This window comes from Pseudopodoces humilis, chromosome 8 (genome assembly GCF_049639895.1).
Source record: "Pseudopodoces humilis isolate 2021_Gansu_Grassland_sample_001 chromosome 8, ASM4963989v1, whole genome shotgun sequence".
NCBI lineage: Eukaryota > Metazoa > Chordata > Aves > Passeriformes > Paridae > Pseudopodoces > Pseudopodoces humilis.
In genome coordinates, this window is record NC_142207.1 from 9,303,140 (window position 1) to 9,326,740 (window position 23,601).

A 23,601-nucleotide genomic window follows, 5' to 3' on the forward strand; every position below is an offset into this window, starting at 1 on the left:
CAGTTCTGAAATAAACCATATCTGGCACTTGCAAAATGACAGCAAATAGATTTAGAAGTTTTGGGCTAAGTTATCAGATGATGTAAACTGGCGCAACTCCATTGAAGTCTATGGCGAGGTGCCAGCTTACATCAGTGGAGAGGTTGGCCCTTTAAAAAAATTAGCTACAAGCCTTATCTAAGATTTTCCATTCTTCACCTCCTGGGTGAAAGACAAAAAACCACCTTTTATATTTCATAGTATGTTCACTGAAAAATGCACCGGGCGTTTGCAGGAGCGATTGTATCTGCAGCTACAGACCATGGCTGGTGGGGCTGATGGCCGTGTCTGACACACAGCGTAGGTGGTCCCCTCATGCACACATCCACTGCCTGGATGATGCCCAGGACCAGATTACACTGGGAATAGCAGCAATGTACAGACTGTCTCAGCCATAATTTCCTGGCTGGGTTGACTGTGTTTTCATGCTTCTTTGTCCAGAAGCTTTGTCACTATCTGCTGCTCTCTAAGATAATAGCCAGTGTGGAAAATCCAGTCTGCTATCTCATTGAAACAGAGAGGTGGATAATTTTCTCCATGGACAATCTGCAGATATGACTGCTTGACTTAGAAGGGATTGGCCATTTCCCTAGGGATAGGCCTGTGTCTGAAGGAAGGAACATCCCCATCTCTCTGTGTTGCTGAGTTTTAGATGCAAGTGTGGGGTTTTTCCTCTGTTGAGCAGCCAGAATTTCTGACAAGGCTTTTTGTGGCTTCTTGCAAGTCAGATCAGTTCTCTGGCAGAGGATAACTGAGGCTATGAATGGTGGAGATAGTTTAGGCTGTTATTTTTTTTTTTAATTAGTCAGGTTGTCCTTTCATTGAAAAGTGCGTTGCTCAGCCAGCTGCTTGCAAAAGACCCTCTCAGAGCTGCTCTTTGGCAGCTGTCATCCTGTCTGGAAAATCACATTTGGGTGGTGGTGGAGAGCTGTCTCTGGCATTGCCCATACATCTGTACTACCAGATTGTCCATACCTTTGCACTGGTCATGTCAGTCATCATTGCAGCACAGAGGAGACGGCTTTTGCTGGAGTGGCTGAAAATATCTGAGTTGGTTCCCTCTGTGGTGGCCTTGACCTTTGGTTCTGGAACCCATGAAACTCTGGTGACCTCCTGGGAGCCCTGACAGAAGCTAGTGGCGTGCAGTGGCCTGGGTGTGACCCCTGGTCACTGCTGGGCAGGAGGTCAATCATCAGTCTCAAGATCCTCTTTATCTGAGCTCTGGGAAGTCATCTCTGGCTGCTCCTGTGCGTGTATGGGTCTGTGGGAGGGAGGCAACGAGGCAGCCTGGGCTGTGCAGTCATCGCTGTGCCGATGACTCACGTCTTCAACTTTTTTATGTTCGGTCCAGAAAATGCCATTTTGGTGTTTCCCCAGTGCTTTGCTGAGGCAGGACTTTGGATGAGGGAGAGGTGACTCAAGCTGGAAGATTTAAAGGTGGTGCCAGATGTTTGAGTAACCTGGCCAAGAAGCACATGAGATTAACAGCTGTCCTCCTGACAATAGTTTGTTCCCTTTAGAAGAAAAATTCAGAGAATTCTGAGTTTTCTGCTTTGTCTCTGAATTGCAAAGTAGCATGTCATCAAAGAGTGCTTCATAGAGACTTTATTTAGCATATTTGTGACCATTTCCATGGACTTCTGCCTTCCTAACTTTTCTCATCTCTAGCTAAGCCTGTTGTGTAGCTGTTTGAAAGGAGCAGGGCTTGAACACTGCATGGAAGTGTTATCTAGGGAAAACCAGAGCAGCTGACAGACTTTTAGCTGTGCTGTTTAGGAGCATATCCACAAAATAGTCTTCCAGGAGAAAATTAAGAACTCGATTTGTAATGCCTTCAGTATGGTGTCAAGGATTCAAATCTGGTCTGAATTTGGAGGAAAAGCTCTTCCAGGAGCTGAGGAAAGCCAGGGTTCTGTGGGGACCAGGGAATGGCTGTCGGGGCTCTGGCTCCATGGTGGAGATGACAGGAAAAGACGGCTGGTGAGTGGACTTGATCAAGGGGGGAAAAAAGGTGATGATCAGGGAAAAAACATTAATAATAAATAAATAAAGCCCTGAATGTGTTTTGCAGCATGAGAGTGCCTTGTTCTCATTTATGTGCTGTCCTCATGGCAGGGCAGCAAGGAGAGGATGTGTTACAATTCCCTTTGAGCAGATGTGGAGATGGTGCCATGAAGATGCACAGCAAAGCTTGGGACAGAGCAGAGCAGAGTTTGTGTTCTATGATTAGCAACACAGCCATTGCTGACAGCTCATCAAAGGCCAAGGTCTGTAGGGAATAGGGAACAGGGAATAGGGAGGGCATCCATCTGGCTGATTTGGGTTTGTCCCCTTTACCCTGAGATTGGTCCCACGGCTCTTGTCTATCCTTCATCTTGGGAAAAAACCCTTCCAAGCAGCAATCAGTATTTGAGCTTTAAAATGCAATGGGCTGTTGCTGATTTAGGGCTGTAGTCACTCAGATTTGCAGCTGCAGAGACTGACTTTGTCATTCTTATGCCCTCTGAACACGAGGAACGGCTGCTGGGCTTGGCAGCCGTGGTGGACTGGCGTGTGGTCGGTCCCCTGCTGCCAGGGCTGCCAGATGCTGTGAGTGCCATGGTGCTGGCATCCTCCTTCCCATTGTTCTGAGGTGATCTCACCCTGGCCCCTGGGACAGTGCCATCGGCACTGCTGGCTGGCTCCTGGCCACGTGTCCTTATGAAGACATTAGTCTGACATCCCGGTGGGGACAGTGATGGGCAGAAGTTAGCTTCCTGAAGTCTTTGGTCCTGCCTTCAAGTTGTCCAAATTCTCATCAGGATTCTAAACCACAGATTTTTATTTTTTTTATTTTTATTTATAGCACACACCTGGAGTCTTCTAAGAAAACTTATGTGACTTATGTGGCATAATGTGACAAGGGAATCTCTGTTTTCTTTACAAGTGTGGTATGACTCCTCCTTCTGCTATGGACAAAGCCCCTTAACCAATCTGTACCTTGGCTTTCTAGTCTTAATGTAGAGACTCTAATCCTCTGCTTCATCCTGTTTCCCTCTCTTGTATCTTTAGATGGTAATTTTTTAGGCTAAGGACTGTCCCTGATTGTATAATACCCTGTACTCTGGCCTAAAATAACAGTTCAGTATTTTATTCTTAGTCCTGCCATGTGTTTTCTACGTGACACTGGGACAATCACTTGCCCTCTCAGCGTTTCTGTTTTCCTATCTGTGAGGCAGAGATAATGCCTTCTTCCAAAGCAGATCCCTTGGCTGGAAGGTGCCACCTACGTGCCGAGAGCACCGTTACTCCCTCTGCTAATGTGATCATCATTTAATGTGGACAGGACAGTCTGTTTCATAGCAGGGGCTGTCCCCTGTGAATGCCTGCAATGGATCTGGTCTGAGGGCTGTACCACCTGCTGCATGGGCTGCCCTGATGAACAGTGGTATTTCTCTTTTCAACAATGGGCAGCATTGTCTCCTGTTAGGTTTGTATAAAGATAAGATGGGTTTTGTTCACATACTGAGGGTTTCCCCTCAGCATTGTTCAAACCAGACAGAGGCTTCTTTGACATGTTAGTGGTGCCTTGCTTCTGTTAAAAACATGAACAGTTTTTTACCAAATAATTGATGGGGGCCAGTATTTGTCTGTGCATTTTGCATTGTGGCAGCGCAATGAGCTGATATAGTTACTGTTATAGTTACTGTTCTGAAACAATCAATGAGCAATCAAATTATATTACATATTGCAATGTGTATTATATATCCTGTAACTTAGATTGACTCTGAATTGCATGTGTGTCTGCAAAATACAGGTGTGATGGCTGGGTTCAACATGAGTGGAGATCTTCAGAAGCCTTCTTCCAACATCCCTCTGGGGTCTCTGGCTGCTATCGGCACCTCGTAAGTCATTGATTAGGGAAAATTTGCTCTGGAGACTGCCCCGAGTGTGACCAATCTATTTCATATTCCCATCAGCCTTTTATTACTCAGCCATCTGGAAAATGAAAGTGTGGCTCTCATTCAAATTGTCATCCATTACCACCACATACTCTGGGTGGGCTGGAGATGTTTGCTAGTGCTCAGTCTTTCCACTGCTGGGTGGGATCTGTGCTGGGGTGCTTGTGCTGCTTCAGCCTGGCTGTCCCAGGGTGGGAAGCAGAGCTCTCCAAGGCTTGGGAGTGGGATGTTTTTGTCATTCACTGCTGTTGATGTCAAAGGCAGGGGGAGGTTATTGCTTTTTTCCCCCCTTTTTTCTATATAAATAGAAAAGAAGTATCAAAATTTTGTATTTTTTTGTTACTGGGAAAATGAGGCCAAGAGAGGTGAGATGACCTACCCACCTGCAAGCCAGGGGAAATAGAGGCCCTGCATCACCAAGTTGTGATCTTCCTAAAGAAATGCTGCTTTCCAGGAGAACTTTCCACTACTGCATATTAAAAAAAAAAAAAAAGCCCTCGTAGGTTTTCCTGCCTACTTTTATTGCCATCTAAATTACCTTTGAAATTATTTCTTTTAACTGTGTACCAATATTCAGTCAGGAACGAAAATTCTTCACAATTTTGAGGGATTCCTGCTGAAATTGGTGCTTGTTTTAAGAGGGGGGATTCCACAGGACACAGAAGTATCACATGAATCCATCTATCCAAGGCTGTGGTCATTCCCTTCTCTGCTGTCAGGGGTTTACAGACAAAATTATCCCCCAGTCTGAGTATGGAGAGGCCAGAACACCAGAAGAGTGTCCTGGCTGAGGCTGCAGAGCAGGCTGGCTGTGCTGTTATGGGGGAACCTGTGTACCTGCAGAGCCTCAGAATCACAGAATGGTTTGGGCTGGAAGGGACCTTTAAAGGCCATCCAGTCCAACCCCCTGCAGTGAGCTCAGACTTCTTCAACTTTGGGGATTTTTAGAGAGATGGGACCCCTGGGAGATGTCTTAAATCATGATTTATTCTTCTTCTTCTATAGTTTCATGAAGGTGAGAATGTCTTCACTATGTTTGCTAGATATTTGTGGTCACAAGACCACAAGTTACAAGGTCTTTTAAAGGTTAATTAGCTGATTAACTACTGCTACAAAAGAATGTTTTTATTTTCACACCAATTGTTAATTATTTTGTATTATATGTCTTTGCCACAATGAGGACTACCTTAACCTATCACATAATGGTACACAAAACTACTTGCTACACTTTAAAACTTCTTATTACCTTTATATCTAGTTCTATATCTTAAGTTTAAAACCTTAAAACTTTCTACTACCTAGCTTAATATCTTTCTATCTAAACTATGAACTCACATTCTTGCCCATTGTCTCTAAATCTGGTCTCTAAGGTCTCAGGTTGAACCTTGTATTCATTTCTGTGTCTGGGATTGCATGCACAAGATTTTGAGAATTATCTGTGCTTGGAATTCCTACATTCAACCTGACCAGGTTGCTCAGAGCCTCATCCATCCTGACCTTGAATGTTTCCAGAGATGGGGCATCCACCACTTCTTTGGGCAGCGTATTGCCATCTTTTACCTCCCTTACTGTAGAAAATGTGTTCCTTGCAGCTCATCTGAATTGACCCTCCTTTAGTTGATACCATTACCCCCTGCACACCTAAGGAATGCAGGGAGCTTCCCTCAGGGGTACCTGCAGTCATGCTGCAGCTGTGGCACATCACTGTGGGTAAGTAAAAAGGATTGGTGTCAAATTTATCCCTGAAGCTAAATCATTTAGGAACCATGCAGAGTGACTGCAGACCCCCACTTGTGGGCATTTGACTGTCTCCTGGCTCTCCTAGTGCCAGAATTCACAATGGTCTTGTCTTGCTGTGAAGAAATGGGTTTATTTTTGCTGTTTGCAGGTGGTTTCTGTACATGGTCTTCGTTTTTTTACTGGGAGCCATTTGTACCCGTCAGTCGCTCCGCTATGACTTCATGATAGCAGAGAAGGTAACTTGTGGTTTTGTATAATGGTGCTTTCAGGTTGCCATCTGCCTTACTGAGTGCTTGAGTTTTCCAAAAGCCTAAGGAATTTGGGAACACATCCCTCATTAAAATTCAGGGGGATTTGCCCATTGCAAATCCCAGTGAACAATTGATTTGAACAGCCTTGCATTCACCAGCACATCCCGTAATGCCAAATCTTGGCATAATCACCCAGCAATAGTTTTAAGAGCTAAAGTATGGTAATGTGGTCTGATGATAAATGCTGTATTTTATTCAATGTCTCCTTTCTCATTGGTGAAAGCTTAGACCAAATGGAAACCTCTAAAGAACCCCCCTGCTTATCTTGACTAAGTCAAGCGAAGCTCACATTTCCATATCTAGCCGGCTGTAATTGCAGGGCGAGCAATAGGATTATTAAACTCGAGACATTCCACACAGAGTATTTACACGAGGGAGGGGTTGTAGTGTAACACACAATGAACCTTACCACTGCAGGCCTCTGAAAGGAGAGCAAGAATTTTTGGTGTGTGCCATTGTCTTTCTTTGGATGGGATATAGAAGATGGGATATAATTTTCTGTTATTCAGTATTATCCAAAATCATGGGTTTGCTGTATTTGACACAATTTTTTTGTGATTCATTTGAAGCTGAGAAGTTTACATAGTTTGATCTGTAACATGGTTTTAGTCTAAAATATCAATTAGAAATTCTGGCTTTGTTTCTTAAGTAATTGCAGCTCTAAACTTCTTCCACCCCCCCAAATAATCTCAAATTATTGGTGGGGCTCTGCCACTTCCTGCTGAAGTAAAAAAAAACAAAACCACCTCTGTTTCGGGGAAAAAAGGAATGAACCTGCCTTCTCTAAGGCAACCTCTTTGTATGTCAGTGACTTAATGGGCAAAAAGTGCAGTAACCAAAAGAATCAGCTTTAAATGAATCTGCTGAAGAGAAAGAGATTGTTAAAGCTGTGCTTTAACTTCAGAACCCTCAGGGGGAAAATGAAAAATCTCCTACTAATGAAAGAGAAGATATTTAATAATGTCAAATAAAAAAAAAAAAAACAACAAACAAGCAAACACCCACCTTCAAAAAAGCAAATTCAATTTTCTTTCCCCTAATATGGAACAAACAAATGGTGCAATATTCATGTTTCTTCTCTGAATTATTAGAAGATACTTTAGATTTTAATGACTTTGGAGAGAGGAAGGGGGGAGAGACCATTACTCCTCCAAACTCTCCCTTTCTATCACAGGTGAGTGAGTGCTTGGCTGCTTTTCTCTGTTACAATATTTGTTTGGCTTTTTAAACATAAAAATGAGATTCAGTAATTTCACTTCTAATGAGCTCCAACTGCCAATTCCTTGCAATGTATTCACACCCTCTATGTTCAAAACGCATAGCAAAACCTTTCATCAGCCTTGGTGAAAGGGACTCTTCCCCTCTAACCCTGATTTGAATGTCAAGTAGCACATTTAAATGCAAGCATTTTTGGCTGCTAAAATAATATATGATGTCTGGCACAACTGTTTGTTTCTTCTGAGTATTTCTCAGAGCAGGGTAGGATTAGAGGAGAGGGAAGGATGGATTCCCCACTGAGTGTCTGTCTCTTGGTCTAATAAGAGCTGGTATCTGCTCATCTTTGCCTCAGGTTCCTTCTGTCCCACAAGATACAATTCGCAAGGCCAAGTGGATTTTCATGGGGAAATGTTGTGGTAGGAAGCTTGAACAGTTCTGGATCATGACATTAATTTCACATGCCTTCCCCAACAGCAAGCTTTTTATGGCTTTTTACCCAATCTCTTTTTGCTGCCTGCAGATTTTGTAGACAATTAAAAAAAAAAAAAAGCCAGATGTAGCTTGAATCATCTTTATCATCTTTGCCATGTAAATTTTTGTCATTCCTCCTAATAAAGCATGTGCCACCTGACTTCAGTGGGGGCAGAAGCTGGGAAGACCTGTGTTCATTTAGACCCTCTTTTCCAAGGAAGGAGGGGTGGGAGCAAAGGACATGTGGGATGCAAGGGACCTGCATTTGGTGACATCCTCTGCCACAGATATTTGTCTGCACCTCCAGCACTCTCTTCAAAAGAGTATGAAGATGTTGGATTTGGACCAAAATGTGGGGTTTTTCTCTCTGTCTGGGCTTTGTGCTGGAGTTATCCCCATGCCTTGCCATTCTCTGTGCCTGGCTGCTGGCTGTCAGACCTCCGTGGTCTTGCAGGACTTGGGGTTGTCTCAGGTGACCCTAGACCTTGTTTTCCTTATTTTTTCTGTCCATGCCCTTACACTGCGGTGCCAGGAGCACTCCCATTTCAAAGCTTTCTTGCACAATGTTTATATTGTGGGGTTTTGTGTATTTGGGTGGGGTTTTTTAGATACGCTGTCTGTGCTTGCAGCTCTCAGCAGTGGGGACCTGCTTAGGGGACCCCAGTCCTCACTTCTGTGTGCCAGCCCAGCAGCTGTCCTTCCTTTCACTCCACACCTGCAGGAGATACTCCCAGCTTGAAAGGGTGCTTCAGAAACCAATTCTAAAACCAGCCTTGTTAGCACTATGGCTTTAAAATTTTTTTATTAATGTTTCACGTTGGCCAAAGGAAATTCTTTTCTCATTGAAGACAGGAAAATAAGGTCATTGTATTATATCCTTTGGAGCATGTTTTTTGAGATGCCATTTACTTAAGTGGCAATTTTGATTTGGTTTTACTGTGGGTTTTCTTTCAGGATTGGTTTTCCCCTCTGAGACACAGGGGTTTTGCTTCCTGTTTTGGATGGTGGGAAGCTTGGGCAGCTTTTCCTGTATATGATGTGTTCTGTATATAAGTGATCTCGCCTGAAATAAACTCACTTCCATTTACTTAAGGGGAATCTAATAGCTGCTGCTTTGCTGCAATTGCTCCAAGTAACAAAGAATTTCTTGGATAGGAGCTTGTAAAATGGTTCTGTCGGTACAGGATGTTCAGTATTAAATTACTTTTATGGGGTAATTTTCCTGTATTAATTGCTTGTACTTTATACCACAGACCAATTAAATTGCTGCTTTCCCAGGGCTTGCTCTGTTCATTTAACAACATTAGAAAATATCTGCAGTCTTTTAAAATACATGTATTTAAGACTGCTTGGGTGTCTTTAAGGCATAACATAATGACCTTTGCATTCTCTCTGCTTCCTCCAGGTATCCTTGGTGGGTTTTTTGTTTTTGCTAGGGCTGTACATCTCATCCCTGGCCTCCTGCATGGGAGGACTGTACGGAGCACCCAGGATCCTGCAGTGCATCGCCCAGGAGAATGTGATCCCCATGCTCGCCTTCCTTGGACATGGGGTTAGTCATCCTTTCTCCAGGATTGCTGTCAAACCTTCACCTGAGCTTAAGAAGCCAAGATTTCTGTGTGTCTGTAGAGTGAGATGGGGATGCATGAAATGTGAGGAGAGGATCTGGTATCCCATGCGCAGGCAGAAAAGACAGGAAATGGGTGGTTTTATTTAAAGAACCAAGCATCCAGCTGCCTGTGGTCCTTTCCCTGCCTGTCCCCTGTGTGCACTGCCTCTGTTCCAAGCCCTCCCACGGGGTTTGGCAGTGTGCAGGAGCAGCTCTGCTTCACCATCCCAACATCTGGCTCAGCCAGCTCTGTGCCCTGCCCGGGGGTCTCTGTCCTGCCCCCAAGCACACACAGCCCCTCCTGGGCTGCCATCGGTCCCCTCCCTCCCCCTGACCCACTTCTTCAAGGTGTCCCCAGCAGGACAGGCACTTAGGATAGAACTTTGCCTGTGGGGATTTTTGCAAACACCTTATCTGTGCTGGTGCTGATCTCGGCCAGGAGCAAAGGAAGTACCTCCCTCTCCTCTCCTCTGCCCTCCTGTCCAGGGCAGAAGCCTGAAGCTTTTGTCCCAGCACTTGATGAAATATATGGTAACTGTCTCTTTACCTTTTATCTGTTTTCTTTCTTCTTTCCTGTACATTTTCTTTGATCTGTTCCTATCCTCTGTGGTAACTCAGAGCTGAGTACGTGGCCAGCTGTGATGCTGTGGATTCAGCCTGTGTGCAGTGGAGAAGGGGACACTTCTTTGTAATGTAAGGTGCCTTCAGGACACTATTAAATAAAAACAAAGAATAGATTTGAAAGGTTAAGTTAGGGGTGTTCTCAGCTTTAGATATGCATTGAAACAAAGTCTTGACTGGAATATCACAAGAAGCTTTTTCCTTGCTTCGTGAATAGTCTTTATGCACTACTGATACCAGTCACCAAGGACTCTGTAGTCTTGAGCTATATATCCATACATGATTTTCCCTTTTCTGACTAGGAAGAAAATAATTCCATAACTCTCAATAATCTGCAGTACCTAACTGTTTGTACAGAGTGTCTGGAAAAGCCTTATGATGTTTTGCTCCTTCAGAGTGGCTTAAAAATACAGAAAAATATTTTTCAGTGTTGATATTTATGAACGTTTAAAAATATTTAAATATTTTGTAAGCATAATAATTTTATCTCTGTTTTTTTTTATGTTTCTCAAAGCAGTTTTCTTAACTAAAAGTTATAATAATAGCAAAAATAATACTAATAATCATAGGGAAATCAGGAACAATAATGATTGCAAAAACTTTCAGCTCCTGAAGGCAGTTTTCAGGTGATTCCAGAACAAGCTGTTCTTTATTTGGCAACCCTCATGAAATTCTCAGTGATTTAGCAAAGTTGATTCCCACTCTTCTCTGATAGTTTTCTGTCTTTCTGTCAAATTTTCTGCTCTGAACTCCAGGCAGAGTGCCATGATGGGAAGGGCTCAAAAAGAGGTGAGAAATCAAAGGCAGATCACTGTTCCCCCTTCCTTCTCTCCGTCACCTTGGGAATTGTTTAGATTTGGTTTATGGAGAGTAAATACATTTAATTTGTCCTTACCAGTCTACTCCACATCAGTTCTTCTTTTTCATGGTTGAAGAAGGTGGTGTGGTCACCATAACTCCAGCTGATGGGAAGGACACAAATGTTTTCTGTGGATCTAAATCCAAGCCAGATGCATCCTGAGATCATCCCATCTGTTCCCCATATCAGTACATCTTTCTGATACTGAAGATGCTTTCTGAGATCTGTTCCTTTGTCCCTGAGGTGTTATTTTTGTTCATTCTGAAAAGATGTAATGGTCCAGGATTTATCCCATTTTCTATTAATAAATAAGAGTGGAGGGAACAGAAATAGTTTCCATTTAAGCTGTATGTTTATTAAAGAAGTAAATGCAGTTAAGTAGAGACTTAAGATATTTTGTAAGATACCTTGAAAGATATTTTTAAGCAAGTCTTTACACAGCTTGCACAGGCTTGTCAGGTGGCAAAATAGCAAGATGGTGCCTGGTCCAAGGAAGGGTATGTTAGACCTGGGATTAAAGTTCATGAGCCCAAGGCTCAGGTATTTCCACTCCCAGTGCCCTTTGTTTTGTGCCTCTTTTCCTTCTCCTTTCCCTGCCTTCACCCAGTCCCAAAGGACAGGAGCAGGTAACGTTTTTCCTGGCTGCCTGCCCTCGGGACACATGACTGGCATTGCTGGGGCTGCCTGCCACCCCCATGCTCCTCACCTGCCCACCTGGCTGCTGCTTCCCACCTGCTGCTGGGCTGGGTTGAGGGAGGGGATCCCATGGCAGACCATGGGCTCAGCTCGGCTGCCTGGCAGGGCAGGGCCAGAAGCTGCTGATGTGCAGCTGGCACTGCTTCAGGCTCAGCTTTTCCAAGGGCAGCATGAGGGAGCCTTTTGGGTAGGCATTGAGGCAGAGTCCTGTAGAATAATTAGAGATGAACGGTTAACTCTAATTAACGCGTTTTATTGCCAGACTTCCCATAAGCCCCACAAATCTCTCTGAAGGTTTATTGCTGCTTTAATGACGTTGTTTTGCCATGGAGATATGAGTGAGAGTGGATGAATTTACCAAAGACAAAGCTTGAATAAGGGTTAGGGATGAACTGGGAGCTCAACAGCTTTTGGCTTTCAGTCTGTTCTTTAATTTATAAAGGCCTGTGAGCCTCTGTTTGCACATGCATGCATATATTTCATTACTGGGGGATGGGATACTGCAGACAACTCAGGTAACCACCTATGGCAGCTGAGCAAGTGGGGAATCCTCACAGCAAGGTTCATTATTATTATTTTAAATGTAATTTTGTTTTATTTATGAACTAGAAAGGCCCCAGCAAGACTCCAGTGGCTGCGATTTGCTTAACAAGTCTCATCACCATGGCTTTTGTCTTCATTGGGCAAGTGAATGTTCTTGCTCCCATAGTCACCATCAACTTCATGCTGACATATATTGCTGTGGACTATTCCTATTTCTCACTGTCCTTGAGCCACGACATTCAGCAGAAACCTGAAGAGATCCAGATGAGAACTTCTAGACCTGCTCACTCTTCCCAGCCTTTAATTTTCAACAAGCCCCCCAGCCATGCAGCAGATGGGGTAATTCAAGGCAGATCAAATGGCACCTTGCTGGAATTCAAAAAAGACATGGACCAGCTTTTTAAACCATTTCTTAGTGAGCCAAGTACTTGCAAAAGAGAAGAAGCTGAGAATTCAACCCGAAAGGTCAAACGAAAGAAGGCGAAGAAGCCAGCCAAGCAGACATTACAAGACAGCTTTCTCCTGGATCTCCATGGGGATGCTCCCCTGGCTCAGAACAGCTGGGATGAGGCCACGGAGCCCCATGGGAGGCAGCAGGAGGTGGATGAGCAGGGTGGTCAGTGGGATGCAGGTCTGTGCTCCCCACCTGCTGTGGGTGCCCAGCACATACCCAGGATGCTGGAGCAGAGAGAACAGCTCTCTGGTGAAGTGATGATGTTCCCTGGCCCAAGGGGAGAAGGTAAGGGCTGTAGGAGATGGGCATCTCCATGTTCAGAGGAAATTGTTTATAACCTTGGTCCTCCCAATGCTTTCCTGAAGGCAGGCATGAAACGAGCTTTATATGGGGCTGTCATTCATTGATTCATGGCAGTAATATCATTTATTCCAGGTGAGGGTAGAGTTCATTGCAATGCATCACAGGAGAAGTTCCAATGCAATTTCCTACAGAAGATTAATCACAGGAAAGCAGGCAGGACTAAATTTAGTGTTGGGCTGTTTACGATATACTCATAATTCTTCACAGGCATGCTGAACGCTGTACATTAAAAAGGGTTTAGGTGTATCTTGGGATTTACTTCATCCTGGTGTGAGGTAGGATGGTTGGACCTGTGTGACTCTAAAGCTCAGGCTATCAAAATGCAGTGGTCTCCACAACACAGGTGGAGTCTGTAGCTCAACATCCATAGGTGAAGATGGGAATTTGTTCTGTGGGTGATGTGAGTATTTGATACAGCACGTGTGCATGGAGTCTGTCCTTCCCAGTGCTGTAGTGTTCCATCAGCATTAGTCAGTTAAGCTTACTAAACCCCCCTGAGGGAGGAAAGTATTATTTTTCTTATTTCACAAATTGTGAAGCTGAGGCAGAGATAGACAGATGTGGCCTTCTAATGGACCTGGTAGCAGAGCTGGTAACTTTTCAGTTTTTTACTTGCACTTCTTTTCAGTTTTCATTTTAGAGGTTTTGGTTTAACTCTGTCATACCCAGCTGTCAGTTAGACTTTTTGCTTTGGTTCCTGGAATCTGGTAATGTAAAGTAGAGGGAAGAACCCCACATTACAGCTCCTTTCTAATTTTTTTTTTTTTTCTCTAGGATCATCTATAAAGCAACAAAATCCAGAACTGGGAATTCAGCAAATACCAGAATCCTTTTATTCCAGATTTTTCAGTCACTGGATTTCCTTTGCTGGTGTAAGTAATTTTCTTTTATTTTGAGCAGTGGTTTGGGATTGTAGAAAACAATAGGAAATTCCTCATGTACTGCAGTGTAAATGCTCCAGTACCCTAAATGATGGCTTTTGATTCTTGTATTCCAGGTCACCTGAACAAAATACTCAAGGTCCCATGCATCCAGCAGTTCAAATTCAGGGAAAGCCCAATGGCATCTTAAATTAAATAACAACAGGAAAATCCCCAAACAAACAAACAAGCTCCAACCCAACTCAAAAGTACAAATTCAAAGTCTGGAGTCTTAGGACTTTAAAGATGCATGGCTACATGGGGAAAAAAAAAATCACTGTCCCTCTTTTCACTGTGTGCCAATCTGCTTTTTCTTGCTGTGTGATGGAGTGAGACATCATCTTCAGAGCTGTGTTGCTTTTATTAATGGGCCAGATTCTGCAAGCTTGGGGTGGGGTTTCATTAGTGCTGACTGCCTGATACCAGCTGCCTGGCTATGAAAGTCCATCTTTTGAGGGAGGAAAGGAGAGCATTCCTACACCATATTACTTTAAATAACTTTTGAATAGCTTCTGCCTCAAGCTGCTGAGAAGTTTAAGACACTTAAATTCATCTTGGGAAGATGGATTATTGGGCAGATGACAGAGAAAGGGTCAGATATACATAATGAATGAGCCATATGGCTTTGCTGCATGGATGAGGATTTCATAGCTGTGCATAAAATGTAACAAACCCACTCAAATAACCTACTAAAGCTGGTTAGTTTAATACTCAGATGGAGTTTTGACACCTACTTTTCAAATTCATTGTTGCTGCTGTCAACAGCCAGCTCCTGGTGAGGGGTCCCACTGGGCTGCAGCACCAGGGGTGGGGTGGGGTGGGAGTTGTGGCCCCTCTTTAGGATGACATCTTTAGGGGGTTGTGTGCTGATGCCATCTCTGGGATCATATCTAACGTGGCTCCCAAGTGCATGTCCTGGCAAAGCCATCAGCTCTCTGCCTTTGCAGGGGAATTTGCTTATGGAGATGATGGGTGTGCTCATTAAAGCAAACTTTGTTTCCTGTCAATAATCAGGCCTGGGAGGAGGTTGCAACAAAGCTGGGATGGGATTGACAGTGCAAAATAAAACCCTGAGCAAAAATCAGACGTGTTTATTCATCCTGACTACTCTCCCCTCTCTCCTCTCTTGGAGCTTCACTGATTGTGTCAGCTGGGACCATTGTAGCTCTTTGTGTGCTGCCCCTTGCAGTTACAAACATCCCCCATGGAGATGCTACCTCTGCCCCTGTTTGTATGCAGCTTGAGCCAAATCTCCTCCTGAGCTGCTGAGCCTCTGGATACTTCTCTTGGAGAAGCCCAGGCATAGACCCACCCTGCCTCTGGGACTCAGGGAAGCTCACTGGAGCTACTCCATGCTGCTGAAGGTGACACTGTAAACCTGTGCTCTCCCTCCTCTTAAGAGTGAGACCAAACAAGGCTCCCTGTAACGTGGAAACTTCGGCTTTGACTCTCAACATGGTCTTACCTCCCAGACCCTGGGATAACCCCAAACCATGTCTTTCCAACAGGCAATCGTGTCCCTCATCATAATGTTTGTCATTCAGTGGATCTACACCCTTGTCAGCCTGGGAGCAGCAGTTATTCTGTATTTCTACATTGGCCAAGTGAGCCCAGGGCTCCCTCTTGGTGAGTTTTTTTTTTTTTCCTGTATTATTAAACCTGCTTAAAAATTCATTAAACTTTAATTTAACTTAATTAGGAATTGAGACTCTTGTGTTTAATATGCAGGTGACACAGTGAACGATGACAATTTGTTTCATTGCTAGTTTAAATACATTTTCTCTCTGAGCCTTTAATTTTCTGTTGGATTCTAACTGTAACTAGCATTGGTTTGATAGTTTGAACATGGTGCTTATTGCTTTATTATATTGTGCTTTAAATGGCAAAACCAGGTACTAAGATTTGATAGGGATGGCAGTTTGTAAATGTATCCCAGCAATGAGAAAAATCTGCCATAAAGAAGTTTTATTAAACCTAATCTATCTAAACCCACCTGAGAGAAGTTTAAGGAAAATGAGAATTATGATGAGTGTCTCATCAAATCTCAGCATTCATAACTGTGGAACAAGAGAGCCTTTTGATTCCAGAGCTAAACACGTTGAATATGCTGGGAACATAATCTGGGAAAATACTTTTAGGCAGAGGGCATTAGAAAGATCTGTGCACATGATCGGCTTAAACAAGTTCAAAATTAAACAGTGAAGCACATTCAGAGGCAGCTCATGAGAGCCCACAGCTCCTTGGCAAGGCCACTGCAGGGGTTTGCAGTGCTCTTTGTCTCTGAAGGGACATGGTGTGGGCATACTCAGCTGCTCATGAGTGTATCCATCCATCCGTCCATCCATCCATCCATCCATCCATCCATCCATCCATCCATCCATCCATCCATCCACAGGTGTGTGAGGTGCATAGCTGAGTGCATGCCTGGATGTGCAGTTTTTTGTCCAGGATGAAAAAAATCAAGAGCCCGAGTTCATTTGCAATATATTTGCAGAAATAGCTACCTGGGTTTATTTAGGTGTAAGATTATTAGACAGTAGGTAAGTACGTGCTAGATTTCAGAAATGCCAATGATGAGAAACCAATGACAAATCACCACCTTTCAAACATTGCTCAGTTCTTTTTCTACTCCTGAGCGACTTCCTTTCTATGTATCTGTTGGGGATAGTTGAAAAGAGCTGAGAATGTGGATAGTAGTTGCAAATTTGTATGTTTTGAAATATATATAAATTTTAACAAAGGTGTTTATGGCCCCTATATATTAAACAAAACATAAAAAATGTTTTCAGGTGTTGGAGTATTTTTTGCCTTTGTGTACTCACTGTATTATATCTCTGTAATCTGCTTTTGAAATATTTACCAAAAATTACTTTGATAAAAATTTCTCTGTCAGTGTGCAGAGGGTTTTGGAAGCTGATCTGAGAAACAGCAGCATGATTAGACGTTGTTTTCTTGGTTTCTTTTGCACGTGCATTCTCATGCATACAGTAAAACAATGCATGCCATTGAAAATGTTAGAAGTGAACGCTCAAAATTCAGCCTGATTTTTACTTTTCTGTGAGGGAATGTCATTTTGCAGTCACAAGGCTCCTGATGATCTGTGAGTTTGTTCTTCAAAGGACCAGACAGCCCTTCTGTCTAGAAAGGTTGGGAGACACTGGCCTGAGAGATGCCCTGGATTAGGGGCCAGACCTTGGGAGGAGAAATGCCCTGTGGTTGACACATGCCTTCTCTCTCTTCTTCTCCAGCAGCCCAAGCTAAATCCAGCGGGTGCTGACAGGGCTTGGTTCTCCCTGTCCCTCACCATAAACTTCTCCTGCTGCTTTTGCTTCCAGCTCTGGCACTTCCTTGCCCCTGCAAGGACCCAGTGCAGGAAACTAACTCTCCTGAGAAATCAGAAAAGAAATCAGTGCTGGTGTAATAAGCTGAGCCAGCTCTCCGTGGGGTCAGACAAGAGGGAATGAACGGTGAGACCACAGCCACCCTGGCTGAGGTTGGCTGAATGGTTCCTCCTGTCTCCCCATCCCTGTGGTGGGAGTGGTTTTTTTGCAGTCCAGGGAGTGAAAGGTACTGTTGTGGGTGTCTGTGCTTTGCTCATGCTTTAATGGGGTTTAACAAGCTGTTTGTTCTCCATGGGAAATTTGGGTTCATATCTGGACAGTAGTTTAAAAGCCACAGCATGTAGAAAGACTGCAGGAATGTTCTCACTATCACAAAATCTTTGGGTACTGCAGGCTAATAACAAGCGTGCTGGTTTGAGATTTTATGCAAAAATTCAGTGGTGTAATGCTATTATGAGAGAATTAGCAGCATACTGACTTCTTGTGCCTTTTCTCCATAGGAGCAGCAGCAAATTTCAGTTTCTTTGGCTGGATTAAGTCGGTTTTGATCACTTCATGCAGGTTGGTACCAGTCACTTGGCAATGACCAGCACACTGCTCGTTGCTCCCGTGACCCACTAATGAGCATAGAGAAGGCTGGAAGAATTGACTTGCTTATTACCTTAAGTAGTCTTTCTGCCCCTTCTTGCATACTCAGGGTTATTCTTGCTGAATGGTAAAAAGAGCTGTTTGCTCTCATTAACCTGGCATATGGCTGGCTGTGGATGTGGGGAAGCAGGAGTCTCCTCTGCTTTGTGTGTAGGAATGTCAGCTGATAACCATATCTTGGTGCCTGCAGCTTTATCTTATCCCAAAGGTCTGTGCTCAAAATTTATGGCTCAGGTTGAACAGGGAAATCTGAAAATGAGAAATTGGAGACTCCTTCTCTTCCACCCATCATTCACCGAAAGCAAATTCTTCTGGTAGTGCTGGAACAGGCACACATGGCAGCTGTGTTCAGGTTTCACAGAGGAAATCTGGGGCAGGGAAGCTGTAATAACTTCAGGGCAAATATGATAAACAAGGTCTTTGGTAAAGGAACCATTCAGTATTGAGTTTGCATGGGACTGCAGTAGCATTGTCTGGGGTTTTGATTCCCAGAAGACCTTGAGGGATTTTTCTGGTTGGTTATTAACTAATTTTGTTGAACTCATTTGATGCTATTAATTATTAATTCCATTATGTTGTGTTTCCTATAGCAGTTTATGAGCATCTCTGCCTCTGAGCAGTGGGCTCTAAGTTTCTGAGTCTGTAGGGTTTGTTTTTTGTTGGGGTGAGTGAATGCCATAGCAAGGACTGTGCAACATGAGCTGCCATGCATTATATGTGCCAATTTGCTGTCTCCTTCAAAATAAATGAAAGTCCAGGAAATTAAGCACATTGGTCTGTCTTGCCAGTCCTGTCTCTGTCCACAGTTCCTATAAGATGGCCGCATGCTTTTGGTAGCAGAGGTGGTTGGGGAGAGAAGCCAGGGGTGAGGGATCTCTCTGAAGTCCCCATGATAGGTCTTAGACATAACTGCACTTAATTTATACCATTTAACAAAAGATTCTTATGGGATGATGATGCCTTTGCATCTTCTCAACAGGTAAAGGGTTGAACCTTGAGGAGAGGGGGGGAATCAGCCCAGGTTCTGTCATTGGTGTTTAGTGATGGTCCTCCAAGTACAGTGAACTTGAGAGTTCACTGCTCTGAGAGACCCCACTCAGAGGGAGGTGCTGGTCTCAGCCCACTGTGGGCCAGGAAAGCTCAAAGGGTCTCACTGTGGCCTGCTGCTTACAGTGTAGAAAGAGAGTTGTCTTTGGTCATAGTAATTTTCCATCTTGGCCACACTTTTTGTCAGTAACTTTCTTTGAATGTTCTGTAACAAAATTGTTGTTCCACTTGGGCTGTTACTCATGCAAGAAAAATAAGTTTCCAAGGATATTAATTGAAAACCAGGAGCTGTTAGCATTAGTTCCCTGGAGCAGACAGTGTTTCTGATAAGCTCAAGAGGAGTTGAGCCTAGGTGCTGTTTGTCAAGGGCCTAACAAGCACTTCTCAGATCATAGCGCAGCCCAAGGGGCAGAGGGAGTGGGTAGCACCACCATGTATGTTTTCTGCTTACCTCATTCAGAGCATGGGATTGTTCCCTGTCCCCTTGCACAAAATCTGGTGACATGAGCCCAAGCCAAGGGTGAGCAGTTGAGACCTGGAACAGGGTTCTTTGGTCAGTGCAATCGATAAGCAAAGACCCTGCCAGGGAAGGCTGAGGGGAGATATGATGAATGCCCAAGGTAGAAACTTATTCTGATTTTTTCCCCTCAAAGAGTGCAATCTGTGGTTCAGCCAGCCAGCTTGGCCATCTTATACTAGTGCCAGGGCTCCTGCTCTTACTGCCACAAACACCTTGGGCTCTGCTTGGTAGTTGGGTGGGTAATCTTGAAGGCCATCTACGTTGTGCTGCAAGAAATTGCATTGAAGTAATTTAGAGGTTTTTTCTAAGACCTGTTTTCCTGAAATCCCGTCAAGATATTTTAATGAATTGGAGAAAAAGAATAAATCCCATTAGGCTGCAATGGAGTTGGAGGCAGCCCAGGGTTCTTGACACCTCTGAGGCTCTTAGGTGCTTGATGAGGTCTTAGTGCTATATTTGTCTTACAGTTTTGATTTAAAAATGCCAACAAAGTTTTCTTAAAATCAGCTTCTGGGATGAAGAGATTGTAGGAAAATCTCCTGTTTTATTTAAAAGTTGCAAAAATTATTGTATTTTTTTCATTGCTTAGGAAACCATAAATGGGATATTTTTCATTAGAAATGGTTTTTCTATTCCTTCTTCTCTTGCTCAGCGTGGAAAGTGTTGACATAGCCAATATCCAAAGAGGAAACCCATTTGTTATGAAAACATATATTTGCAGTGCTTATTTGGGGAAAGGGAGTAGGTTTTTTGTGTGCCTTCTAAGATAAATTCTTTCAGGTCAGCTCTGTGCCTCCAAAGGGCACCGAGAAGGATTGAGCCTCCTCTGGAATCGCCCTGCCTTGTCTGCACAGCCGAGAGCACGGCTGGTAATGGATAACAAACAAGGGGTGATGCAGGCACCTCTGCTTCTCTGTTTGCAGGAGAAGGCCAGTTCCCAAGGAGCAGATCGTGGTGACACCGTCCTTTGCCACAGTTGGCATGGAGACCAGGCAGCTCACCGAGGAGAACGCAGACTTCGCCTCACGGGACCGCTACCACCAGTCCTCCCTCATCAGCAGAGAGGAATTTGGGAGCCAGTTCCAGTGAAGGACACACACACACACAAAAAATCAATCCATTACTTCAAAAAGCATTTAGAAGTGCTAATGGCTGCCATGGGTGCCTTTTGAAATACTTGAATATACGCACAAAGGATGTGAATAGCTATTGATGTATTTGAGGCTTGTTTGTTTATGCCAACTACAACATTGATGGGCTTCAAACCTTACCCAAACTGAGAGGAAAAAATGGAAATGAAAGGGCTAGTCCAGGGAAGTGATGAGTTACTGAAGACAGTATAACCTTTTTAAAGAATTCAATTATAAGTCCTATTGAGGTCTAAAAACTGCTGCTGCTCTAAAAGCTTGAAACACCCCATTTCAGATGTCCTCTGGGTGACTGGGGACACTCTGCCTGGGAGCAGTGACGCTGACAGCAGGAGCTGGTGCCCCAATCCCAGCTGTGCCACGGGTGGATGCGACCTTCCAGGTCAATTCACTTCTCCTCTAGGCATGAATTTCCCTGCTTCTAATACAGTAATTTTCTACCTCAGCATTTCAATTGCCAAGGTCTTAGAAAGTATTTTAAGACATTAGACAATAGGGCAGAATCAGTGGCAAGTATGAGAAGATTATGAAGTATATTCACAACTGAAATTGCACATTTAAATGCAGTAATGCGGGATAATGACCTCTTCTGTAAAACTGTGAAATTATGTCTTAGAAGCTGTTCATAGTTATATCCCACATCCTTTCTGATGTGAGAACTGAGACCTGACAAAATAGCTGGGCACACTTAGAGCATTTCCTGGCTGAAGGGACAGATGGTTCAGAGTTGCTTTAGCAAAATAAGTTTAGCCCCAGCACCACACATCCGTTCTGACATTATGAGGAGGGGGAAATCACTGCCTTTCACTTTGTTTAATCTCTGATAATTTCAGCCTTTGGATTATTTATTTCTCCTTCTGTGCAATAAAAGCTTGAGACACCAGGAACTCCTTTCCATCCTTTCTGTGGGCATGCTCAATGCCTTTGAGCACCATTCCACTTGCCAGTGCTAAGTGCCCTGGTGTTACTGGGTGTGGTGGGTCCCATCCCATGGTCTGGCCAGCTGCAGTTTGGCTCTTTCAGTTTTCTCACAGAGGAAGGCACAGGAGGCTTTCTGCTGACCTGGAGAAAAGAGCCACCTTGGCGCACTGCAGAAAGAGTATTCACTTTTCAAGGTTGCAGGTCTTTGACTAAGTGCTTTTAACCTTAATTATCTCAATAGAGGCAAGAGGGAAGTTGTGTTTGTGTGACCAGCTCAAAGCCACCTCAAATCAGTCATTCAGTGTTGGACACACCTTTCCAGGATTCCTTCCTGCCTGCTTCTTGCTGCTGGTTTCCAAAGAATCTGAATCTGCTGTGTGGATTTTGGGTCCCTGTTGAAGCTTCCCCAGGTTCCCTGGGGCCAGTGGCTCCAGAGAACCCTCCCTGTGCTTGTGGCATCCTTAACCTTGGCAAGTACCCTTGTTGTGCAAACTTCAAACATTCCTTGGTGCTGCCCCACTGCTGGCAAGCTGCTTGGTGCTGTGTTACAGTTTCATACCCAACCATCATGCCATTACTGTAAAATCTTGTATTTCACAAAGTTGGGTCACATGCAGGGTCCCTTTCCTCCCGAGTCAAGGATTGCTCAGCCCTGCATTTCTCTGTAGCTTGAAAAGAAAACTGCTGAGCATGGCATGAAGAGGCTAATAGACAGAAATTCCTAGGTAGCTCCTTTGTTGGCTACTAAACAATTTACTTCCCATCTTAAAATAAGACATGAATTAGGAGATCGAGAGAGGGAGGGTGGGGAAGGTCCTTGGCTGTGTATCTCACTTGCTGAGGAGTTGCACTGGTTGAAACCAGATGCTTTGGTGGAGAGTGATTGCCTCTTCAACACTGTGGCCCCTGCTTGTCCCCGAAACTGGGATGTGATGGGCCCTTGGTCCCCCTTGGTCTAGCATCAGCACCGGATGGCTACTGCTGCTCTTGAGACCTGGCAGTGGAGGAAATCCTCTGCAGAGCACACTGCTCCAGAGGTTTCTGGTCTTTGGGCTCCACGTGCTGCTGCTGGTGAAACTCTACCACCTTCTTCACTGACACCTCCACCACCACAGCAGGAAGCAGCTCCTTCCATCACCTGGTAAGCACAGGCACCTGGTCCTTCCCTTGTAGCTGCAGGGAGAAATGCATTGCACAAGGCTGATTTCCTTGCTCCGTTACAAGCTAAGAGTACAACAACCTTCCTGGGCAGTGCTTGGAAAGGGATGTGCTGACCATCCCTGCAGCATTAGCTCTGGTGTAGGTAATGCTGAGTGGCAGGAAGCCTTGTTTTAGCACCACGAGTCTGCCCTCTGGGGAGCATTGGAGACCCCATGGGTACAGACACTACAGGAATGCAGGGCTTGGCACATCAAGGAAACTTTTCCCACAGGAAAGACAGAAAACAAGCTGTAGTACAGCTAAAGATCATGGTGTCATGTCAAAAATGGTTGTGGCTTTGGTAGCACTTTAAAATAAATGGGTGAAATTAGGTGGGCAGGAATTTATCATCTTCACATTTAGTGGCTGAAGGGAAGAAATGTGGGTGGGGATTGCTCCTGTGAGTGGTAATGTGCTGCTTTCCTCCCCTGAGAGCCAAGCTGTGCCTCCACATGCTGGGGCTTTCATGAAGCATCAGGTTCCCTGAAGGTGGGTTTGGGACCCTGCTCTGAGCATCAGATGCCTTGTTGTGTATCAAGGTTTCAACTTGGCTACTGTAATTATGGAAAGGCCTTACTGTTTTTTTAAGCCATGTGAGCATTTTTATAATCTATAATAATTTTCCTTTTGGTTTGAAATGAGATATTATTATTATTATCATCATCATCATCATTATCATTATAATTTTCATCATTATCATCATTATTATCATTATTATTTTTGTTATTATTATGCAAGAAATGAAAATATTCTGCTATGGGTCAAGGTGTGAAAGCATTTGTTTTTGAGAGAGATGTGGATATGGCACATGGTCTTTTGAAGACTCCAGCTGTAAATTGCTGGCTCTACTTTTGATGGTTTCCTTTGCAGAGAATACAAGTGGAGAAGGCAGTTGAGGATAAATATTTTATTACTTGCCTTGCAGTACTGCCTGGAAGCTCATGCTGCATTTATGATCCCTTAGCACTAAGTGGGTCCAGAAACTGGAATT

General features: G+C 44.0%; 1 protein-coding gene across 3 annotated transcripts in view; it reads left to right on the top strand.

Moving 5' to 3' along the window:
• SLC12A8 (solute carrier family 12 member 8) overlaps positions 1–21,342 on the top strand; it is a 50,772-nt gene extending 29,430 nt beyond the window's left edge. For all 3 annotated transcript variants that reach the window (XM_005519641.3, XM_088058909.1, XM_088058910.1), the window contains 8 exons: positions 3,836–3,923; positions 5,869–5,956; positions 9,126–9,272; positions 12,115–12,787; positions 13,640–13,737; positions 15,294–15,411; positions 17,627–17,687; positions 20,265–21,342. In XM_005519641.3, the coding sequence (XP_005519698.2) occupies positions 3,836–3,923; positions 5,869–5,956; positions 9,126–9,272; positions 12,115–12,787; positions 13,640–13,737; positions 15,294–15,411; positions 17,627–17,687; positions 20,265–20,430 (1,439 nt within the window). In that variant the 3' untranslated portion in view covers positions 20,431–21,342. The remainder of the gene's footprint in view (positions 1–3,835; positions 3,924–5,868; positions 5,957–9,125; positions 9,273–12,114; positions 12,788–13,639; positions 13,738–15,293; positions 15,412–17,626; positions 17,688–20,264) is intronic.
• Positions 21,343–23,601: the final 2,259 nt, after the last annotated feature.